The following is a 10,683-nucleotide window of genomic DNA, read 5'->3' as shown; positions in this document are numbered from 1 at the left end:
ATATAAAGTTATTATATAATTACCTCATGAGAATAATATTTTCTGTAATATCAACATGAATCAATTTTCGACGCAAATTTGACGCTGGAACAGAGAACCGAAAGTGTAAATTTTTTTAGATTTTTGGACAACTTTTAGACATACCTCGTCTGAAAGCTGAATAAATCAGCTCTCTATTGATATGGTTTGTTTGGATCTTAGGCTGAGGGTAAAAAATAATCTAATTACAAATAAAATCGCCTTTAAAGTTGTCCAAATTCTATTGTTAGCAATGCATATTTATTAAAAAAAAGTTATGTTTCGATACATTTCTATAAATAAATACACTAAATGTCTTCAAGTAACATGGCCATTATTTTATATTACTATTAAAATACGGACAGCACAGTGGCTCAGTGGTTAGTCGCTCGCAGCAACAAGGTTGCTGGTTCAAGTCCTGGCTGGGCCAGATGGCATTTCTGTTTGGAGTTTGCATGTTCTCCCTGTGTTGGCATGGGTGTCCTCAGGGGGCTCTAGCTTTCACAACAGTCCAAAGTCACGCGCTATAGGTGAATTGGATTAACTAAATTGGCCATAGTGTATGAGTGCACATGTGAATGCGAGAGTGTATGGGTGTTTTGCACCCGGAAGGGCATCCGCTGCGTAAAACATATGCTGGATAAGTTAGCGGTTCATTCAACTGTGGTGAAACCTGACAAATAAGTGACAACGCCAAAGGAAAATGAATGAATGAATTATTAAAATATCTCATACGCTAATGATTTTTGGCATAAAATAAAAATGGATAATTTTGACTGATAAATTTACATGTAATTTACATAAAACACATATTTTTTCACAACTTTTGTGATCCAGGGTCAAAAAATGAGAAAGTTAATTGCTGAACTAAGTCTTGTCAGCTGCTATTCATTGTAAAAATTCACGCCAATGTAACTCAATGTCTTGATAAATAACTACTTATCAAAGCCTCCATTATAATGGCGACTTGTTGCTTGAATAACTTGCAGTTTGTTCTGCATTGTACATTTTAAATTCATACAATCCATCATGAAGTGCTTAGATGCTTTAATCTGCAACAGAACATTTGACTGTTCCTGATGCACGGTTTACAGCAAGAATATTAATCAAGGTTAATCATAGGGAAGGAGGTGGAGATGAGACATGTACACAACCCTGTCAGGCCTGATCAAACAACGGATGGTTACATAAAAACTCTGCACACTTTCCTGTTTGCTCTGACACACCACATTGAGTAATACTGGAGAGCAGATAATTTGTGATAGTCTGCTATACAGTAATTGTAAAAGCAGAGTGGAGCCGTTAAGACATTATTGCACTGACAACTTTTAGAATTTAGTTAGGAAATATGAACCTTTGTACTGGGCAGAGGATTTGTGATCATTGGCTTTCGGGTCGGAGCAATCTGCTAACACTAGCGACAGCAATACAAGCCCATAATAAAACCCAACCATCCAATCAAACAGGAGAGATTGAGTCACCTGTCTTATCACACCATATCAACATCTACGCTACAAGGTACCAGGCAAACATAAAAAAAGATGTTGATAAGCAAGCTCATAAATTTGGGATATGCAAACAGAAAATGATCCTCTAGGGTGGGTGTGTAGATAGATATACATATAGGGTGGGTATGCAGAATGGGTGGATATTATTTGTCGATATTTATTGTCCATGATTAGAGTTTTTACATGGTTACTAACAAAACTAATTGAAAACATTCACACACATGACTCTTGAATATTCTCAAATGCTCATTTGGTTTTATTTTGATAATGAGTTTGATAGCATGTCTTTGTTTAAAAAAGGACAGCTGGTCAGGGGTGAAAACCATTGTTAGCCAAGTTCTGTCATTACAAACATACTGTAACGAGGAGACTGACATGGAGGGATCCATTTTGCAGTATTTAATAGACACAGTTCAATCACAAACATACAACACGCACTAAAGTGCGAACTCACATCGACAGCATTCAATATAGATTGTGGGGCTGGCGGCTGACAGACACAGAGTGATTTACCAGGCATAGATCAGTGGCAGGCGGCGTGGTACAGAGTCCTTATAACAAGCGTGGGTCATGGGCAGGCAGCGTGGTTCAGAGTCCGTATAACAATCGTGGGTCGAGGGCAGGCAGAAGGCAACTCAGAGTCAGAAACAGTCCGGGGTAATACACAGATCAGGCAGGGAATAACGCTCAGAAATGTTGGCTGTGGCTGAACAAGACTTCGCAATGAACTGGTGTTTGAGAGTGGCTTATAAAGGGAGCTTGGGTCGTTAACTGGATTCAGTTCAGGTGTGTGCACAATCAGTCTAGGTGGATGATGTAATGCTTAGAAGACCAGGGATGGCGGCCTATGCTGGCCAGCGAGGGGAATGACTGGGACCGAGTCGGTAACACATACAGTCATTTGTTAATTTGGTGTTTCCCAAATCTATCGTTCCAACTAACATTCGCAAACTGCATCGCAAACTTGTACGTTCACAACTAAGATTTTTTTTTTTTATTGGCTAGAGAGCAAGCTATTGTTATGCAATACTTACAAAATTAAGCTAACTTGTTAAGTTAACATAATTAACCCAGTTAAATCTATCAATTGTATTGTGATTACAAGAATCTTGCAAAATATTTTGAAATAAATGTTATTTATAAATGTTAAGACAAATTACCAATTTCTTAATAAAATTATTATGTTCAGAAATGTGCTAAAAAATCAATGTCAAACAGCACTTGGGAATTACTTTAAAACTTTCACAGGAGGGCTAATAACTTTGATGAGATGATGGTGAATGTTTGTGTCACTTGCTGAAAGACTACCGTGTAAGAGCAGTTGATGACAGGAGCTTCCTGCTTAATTCATTCAAAACAACATCACAGAAATGGATGATAGTAACCAAGCAATTTCATGCTTCCTAACTCGTACGTAGACGTGAGGAAACAAAAGATATTGTCGGTTCTTCAACATGAAAAGCCATAGCTTTCACACTCACTAACCTCAGTAGCCACAGAGTTTGCAGTATTTAAACAGATGGAGAGCATGCACACAGCAAACACAAAGCAAACACAACATAATCAAATTTTTACAGCCTTCTGACATCAATAAGTAAGTTTCTACAGAACATAATAATACATAATAATACCCGCGTAAAAAGTATTCATATAATAGATGCTATTCATCTAATCAAAATACTTTATGGTTCTGTATGGCTATGTACATATTGAAATACTAGCTAGTTTAGTGAAGAATATTGATGACACTTTACAATAAGGTTGTATTTGTTAATATTAGTTAATGCATTGACTTACATGAACAAACAATGAACAACACATTTATAGAAATCCTGTAAAGGATATCTTTATAGAAACACTGTAAAGAAATCCTGGCTGCCTTAAATTTTTAAGCTGAATCAAATTAGCCTTATGAGTCCAAATGAGACCGTACATAACATTTATTTCAAAATATTGTGCAAGATTCTTGTAATCACATTTGATAGATTTAACTGGGTTGACTCAACAAGTTCATTTAATTTGGTAAGTATTGCAAATAATAGCTTGTTCTCTAGCCAATCAAAAAAAAAAAAAAAAAAAATATATATATATATATATCTTAAAGCCTAATAACATTGACCTTAAACATTTTTTACATAATTTTTTTTTTGTTCCTACCAATCTAAAAAAATTAGACCATTCACAGTAGAAAAAATGCTGTGAAAATGTCCTTGCTCTGTTAAAAATCACTTGGGATATTTAAGATTAGATATATTTAAAAGATATATTTTGTCACGAACAGGGGGAATCAAGAACTGGTGTGTTTGAGGTGCATGATGGAAGTTGTAGTTCATTAAAGTGGCATATGTGTAGTTCTGTAGATTACTGGAGAACTACACATACAGTTGAAGTCAGAATTATTAGCCCCCCTGTTTATTTTTTTTCCCCAGTTTCTGTTTAACAGAAAGATTTTTTTCAACACATTTCCAAACATAATAGTTTTAATAACTAATTTTTAATAACTGATACATTTTATCTTTGCCATGATCACAGTACATATTTACGTATTTAAAAAATCTTGGTTGCCTTAAATTTTTAAGCTGAATCAAAGTAGCCTAGTGAAACCAGTAAACTTATATTACGTTAAACTGATTAAAAACAGCTTGCGTGAATTAAGTTAGAACATGATTAACTTCGTTTAATAAGTTACAATGACTTAAAAACATATGATGTCATGACTAATTGAGCATAACAGTTTTTTACAGTGTGTTAGTTATTGTTAGTTAATGAAAATACAGTCGTTCATTATTAGTTCATGTGCATTAACTAACGCAAAGCATACATTTGGGCTTTAATAATGCATTAAATGTTGAACTATGATTAATAAATGCTGTACAAGTACTGTTCATTATTAGTTCACGTTAGTAATTACATTTACTAACATTAACTTATGAAACCTTGTTGTAAAGTTTGACCGGCATACTTCCTATTCAGTCATTTTTGTCATCCAATATATCATTTAAAACCATTTTGTAATCAGAATTAAATGTTTTAGACTATCTTTCAGATAATTTATCTTTAATTTAGATTAAATTAATACACTTAAAAATATATGTATGTTTGATTTATACACTGTAAAACCTAACAGTGAAAATCACTAAATAAGTTAAGTTAGTTGGTCACACTTTATTTTGATGGTCTGTTTGTTGAATTTACATTGCATCTACATGCCAACTAATTCCCATTAGATTATAAGTAGACTGTTAGGTTGGGGTTAGAGTTGGGGTGAGGGTTAGTGTAAGTTGACATGTACCTGCAAAGTTTCTTAGTTAAATGTTTGTTGAAAGAGCAGTATCAACAAATATTAGACAGTCTACTAATACTCAAATGGACCATCAAAATAAAGTGTTACCAGTTAGTTTAACTTATTATTTTTAAGGTTATTTTGACTTAATAAAAAAGAGTTATGGTAAATCATATAAACTGATTATATTAAGCATAACTTAAACCAAATTAGTTATTAGTGAATTTGTTTTAGTGTTAACTCTAATGTTAAAATACCAAACCTTCTGAGTAGCTGCAGTAGTTGTTTGGACTTAATTTGTTCTACTAACTGAACTCAAACTCAAACAAAGTTTACAGTACTCACAACATTTTGCTCTAAAGCTTAAATGGTTTGCCGCAATCGATTTCTTCAGTTTGAGCTAACTTATTTTATCAGGTTTTACAGTGTAGACTAGCCATGGATGATAACCGGTTTCAAGGTTTCCAGTGGTTTGGAAAAGTCAAAGTTTTAAAACCGCTAAAACGATATACGTTTTGCTTTGTGTTTTTTTGTTTAACTCTTTTATTTAGTTTTTTTGGGGCAACAGTATCTCTCTTCATCAAAATCTACTGGCCAGCCCATGAATCAGAAAACATTTGAAAAGCTACAGCTCTGAATAGTGGATTGAGTGAATAGTGAATATCTGTGGATTGCTTTATAATAATATATACATAATATAAAATATATACAAAATATAAAAGTTGTAAAAAAAGTTTTTATCTTATTTTACTATTGAAGATAGCAGAAGTCAATGATTTATTTGAAATATTTAGCCTGACATGTTTACTGCTTCAAAATACTAAAATGTTTCTTAAAAAATATATATTGTGTTTTTTTACCCAGACATTTAAAAAGAACATATTTTAGAGCAGTAATCCCAATAGTGTGAAACTGTGATATTTATATTATTTTTTCTTCCTTTTTAAAACTCACATTTTTATTGCATTAAATGGGTCAAAAGACTTAAAGTCACTATCCAAAAAAAAAAAATAAATAAATAAATAAATAAATATATATATATATATATATATATATATATATATATATATATATATATATATATATATATATATATATATATAGTTTTTTTTTTTTCGAATTTCTGTTTAACAGAGAGAACATTTTTTTCAACATATTTCTAAACATAATAGTTTTAATAACTGATTTCTAATAACTGATTTATTTTATCTTTGCCATGATGACAGTAAATAATATTTGACTAGATATTTTTCAAGACTTCTGTACAGCTTAAAGTGACATTTAAAGGCTTAACTAGGTTAATTTGGTTAACTAGGCAGATTAGAGTAATTAGGCAAGTTATTGTATAAGGATGGTTGGTTCTGTTGACTATCGGCTAAAAGTATAGCTTAAAGGGTCTAATGCTGGTGAAAATACATTCACATTGCTATTATCAGATAAACCAGTCATTTTTGTTGATCAGCTGCTTTCTCACCATGGCCATTTATGTTGTGTAATGACAATAAAGTAGCATCTGGATGATGGTTATCAATGTATCAAGCGCAAGTATTTACAACTTTTTTGTACTTCTAACAACTAAAATGATCAGCGTTGTGAGTATTTCAGGACACTAAACCATGTTCAGCCTTTTGTATATTACAATATTAAGTATATAGCATTATTAAGTATATTTTATGTGTATACTAAGTGCTTGCATGTATATCCTCTTTATACTAATTTATTTTGTCCCATTTTATGCATAAAATGAGTCCTAAAAAATGAAGAAAAAAGTCTAAAAAGCTCTATAAATCAAACATGTATTACATACTTAAGTAAACATAATTAGTTTTAATGTTTATTGAGGTTTATATAAAAACAAGTCAGCTTATATACAGCTTGAATACCAGGGTGCAGGTTTCATCACGTCAAGTTTAACACCTTTTTAAGACCATAATGAATGAAATTTCAGATTTCACTGGACAAAATGCTTAGAATTTTTTGTAATGGCCAGTGGAATTGTTTTACCCCGTTACAAGAAAGGTTCAGTTATTTCATAGCCACATGTTTAAAATAATGGGTCAAAACAAGCAACTGCTAGTCTTATACACATACACTTTTTATTAGCATAACTTTACTTTTTAAACAAGGTTTTAAAAGCTATAATAAAACAATTTTATGTACATGGATTAAATACATGGATAACTTTTAAACAAATGTTATTGTAAAGATGAAAAAAAGATAATTCAACCATATTGCTGAATAGTTATTAATAGTTTTAGTAGTAAGTAGTTAGTAATAGTTAGTAGTAGTAGTAAATTACTATAAGTAAATTAATTGTCATTAATAGTCATTTTAGTTTTGTTAAATGATTTTTTAGATTGTTTTTGGTTACCAACCGGGTAACTTTACATGAACAAAAGAAAATTAAGATCTGTTCAAAAGTATTTAAGGCCTAAAATTTGAAGTGAATTTCAGACTTTTTGAGGCGTTTAAGACCCCGCTGCACCCTGAATAATATATCTGATAATTAGTGGTTAACAGGATTGAACTCTTCCCTATACAGAAGATAATGCTAAAGATTGTAATGCTTAATCACACCCTGACATCTCAAGCACACTTTACCATATCTGCCCTAGATGTGGAGGCGTAGTATTTTTACTATAGCTTTGCATGAGGTCTGTGACATGAGGGTTTCACTTCCTTTCCTGAGTGGCTGACTATCTTTCTTCCGCTAGTTATGTTCAACTGCAGCTTGAGTGTCTGGGTTTATTAAAGCATGGACTGAAGTGCACTGACTTTGGGCCACACCTTCTATTGCCTTTGAAATGACATTAAAGAAATGGGAAAGAAATCATTAAGCGTGCATTTAATGTCTTGAAGGGTCGGTATGTTTGAGTTCACTGGACCTTGGCCAAAAAAAAAGTTCTGTGTTGATCATATCGTTACAAGAAATGCTTGATTTCACTACCTCAAAAACTGGAAATCTTGCTTCTCACTGCAAAGCTTTTTACTGTAATATCAAATGTGGTATTTTTAGTTAAACAATAACTGTGTATAATGTTTATATGAAATAAGGGTAAGTAAATACACTGTTAACAACTTCCTGTTGAATTTACACTAACTTACTGGCAGCAGTTCGCCAGTAACTTACTTTAAATCAATTACAAAAATACTGTATTTTAGTAACTCAATTACTGAAAAAAAAAATCTGTATTTACTTTTACAGCACCATTTATCTTGCTGTATATGTATTTAGAGAATTGTGTGTATATCTTTACTGTAAAATATCCAGTAATTTCTCAATGTAGCTTTACTGCATAACTGTACTGCAGTAAAATACAGTTCATATTAAAGTTAAATACTGTGTTATTTACCAAAACCGTTAACAGTGTAACGACAGAAGGCCAAATAGGTAGGTAAATAAAAGTAAACCGGGTATATGAACAGCTTGTGGCTATGTAATATCCTATTCAATGTAAGATGAGATGCATACACATTTCCGTAAGAGATTTGTGCACAAAATATGTATGCTATTCAATTCTAGGGGAAAAAGCAGTCATTGTATTGTATTCCTCCCTGTTTCCTTTCTCCAGGTATTTCCCTGAGTCTTAAGCTGGCACCATGCCACAGGAGGTCAAGACTGACGTTCCCAAAGTCCTTAATAAAACCACACCAGGACTTCAGATATGGAGAGTGGAGGTAAGCAGGAATGATTGATGGCACAACTTCAATGCAAATCGAAATTAGAGAACAACCTACAAAGTCCTGAATGTCAAGGTCACTGCTTTGAACTCTTCCTAATACATGAGTAAAAGTGACATTTTTAAGCAAGTATCAAGAGATAAATATTAGAGAACACTTGCAGATATCTTACAGTTATTGCTGTTAATCTGGCACCTGCAGGAAATTTTTATAATTATCTGTTTTCAGTTTTCACAGACATTTTAAAATGGCGAGTCGTTTTAAAGCAATCGAAACTGTTTGAAAGTAGGATGTCTAGAATAGAGATTCCCAAAGTGATGGTCGTGAAAAAGTGACATCCTGGGAGGGGGTCGCTTGGTGATTTATAAAAATCTAATGAATTTTATTTAACTATTAAAATTGTCCATAAACATAAAAGTATCTATAACCTACATACAATTTCAAAAATAGTTAATTGGGGCATTAAAAAACAACAACATGCAAATAAAAACCCTTTAGCTTTTAGATTTTTTTTTTCTCCACTAGATTGTGACCCTTGGGGTGATTACGTTATGCTAACGACACAGAAATAGCATCAATTACATCAGATTGACTTTTTGGCACTATGTTAAACTTTCTGGCACATTTTTAGCATTAAAAATAAATACAGGTCACGGCTGAAAGTGGAAGTTGATCTGCGAGTAGCGTTCTCCAAAATTAAAAACAAAATAAAATCTAAAAAATGGACTTGCTGTGCTCCAAATATTGTGCCCACGTATCTCATTCTATGAGGTTAATGTTGAAATTAAACAAATGAATAAATTATTCTAAACAATTATATGTTTTCTGGTCAATATGCTTGTGTTTATGCAGGTAAATTGATGTGTGTGCACCATTGTGGGCAATGTTTGTTTATTTATAACCACATCCAAGGATGGTGGGGCTCGTGAGTGACTGGTTTTACCACATTGTGGGCTTAAAGGTTTAGGATGAAGGCCAAGAAAAGACCATTTCAGCAATAGCTAGAGAAGTTAGTCAATCCAAATGAAGAATAGTACATCTTTACGATGTCACCTACAGTCCCATTAAAAGGCTGACTGTCCATGAAAGATAAATGCATGAGAGGACAAGATAATGCAACCAAACCTGTGATCAGCAGAAAGAATCAAAAGGCTAAACTAGGACAGTGAAATGTTCCAAAGTTCACTTGCAATGAACATTATATTCATTGAGACTGAACCCTATACCCTGGTTTTACAGACATGGCTTAAGACTAGTCCTAAATAAAATGTATCTGTCTTATAGAGTTAGTTCACCCAAAAATAAAAACTCTGTAATTAATAACTCAGATGTTTTTGATAATAGTGGCTCAAATACACTTATTTAACTAAGGCCTAGTTCTGACTTAAACTATGCACCATATGTGAAACCAGACCTGAGCGTGTAAAGAAGTGAGCATAAAGTGGAGGCATCGTGGTTTGTGGGATGTTTTTTGCAGCAGGAATAGGGCCTCTTGAAACATGCAGAATGAATGCAAATGTTTATCTGATGCTCCTTCAGCAACCTACTGTCAGAGATGACAAAAGTACACACATCCTTCTCTCAAGCTAAAGTACAGACGTTCAGGTTTAAAATGACTCCAGCAAAAGTTGAAGAACTAACTACACTTTTTTACTCAGACAAAAAAAGACTCTGATATGTACTAAGTAAAAGATAGTAAGGTAACACTTTAGTTTAAGGACCAATTCTTACTTTAAACTAGTGGCTTATTTCCTGGTCATTATAAAAATATATTCACTCACCGGACACTTTATTAGGTACACCTGTCCAACTGCTCATTAACACAAGTTTCTAATCAGCCAATCACATGGCAGCAACTCAATGCATTTAGGCATGTAGACATGGTCAAGACAATCTGCTGCAGTTCAAACCGAGCATCAGAATGGGGAAGAAAGGTGATTTAAGGGACTTTGATTGGGCATGGTTATTGGTGCAAGACGGTCTGGTCTGAGTGTTTCAGAAACTGCTGATCTACTGGGATTATCACACACAACCATCATTAGGGTTTACAGAGAACAGTAAACCCACTGTATGCAAATGGCCTCCACAGTCACAAGTACTCAATCCAATAGGGATGTGATGGAACGGGAAATTCGCATCATGGATGTGCAGTTGAAAAATCTGCAGAAACTGTGTGATGCAATCATGTCAATA

The 10,683-nt window shown here is 33.3% G+C and overlaps 1 protein-coding gene across 3 annotated transcripts in view; it reads left to right on the top strand.

Annotated features, from left to right (window-relative positions):
* Positions 1 to 10,683, top strand: part of vil1 (villin 1) — a 43,010-nt gene that overhangs the window by 6,142 nt on the left and 26,185 nt on the right. For all 3 annotated transcript variants that reach the window (NM_200238.1, XM_087266225.1, XM_087266226.1), the window contains 1 exon segment: positions 8,382 to 8,487. In NM_200238.1, coding sequence (NP_956532.1) covers positions 8,410 to 8,487 — 78 coding nt within the window. In that variant the 5' untranslated portion in view covers positions 8,382 to 8,409.

The sequence above is a fragment of the Danio rerio genome, chromosome 9, assembly GCF_052040795.2.
Source record: "Danio rerio strain M-AB ecotype USA chromosome 9, GRCz13ab, whole genome shotgun sequence".
NCBI classification, from domain to species: domain Eukaryota; kingdom Metazoa; phylum Chordata; class Actinopteri; order Cypriniformes; family Danionidae; genus Danio; species Danio rerio.
The sequence above is the reverse complement of the archived record's forward strand: the minus strand, read 5'-3'. Positions and strand labels throughout refer to the sequence as shown.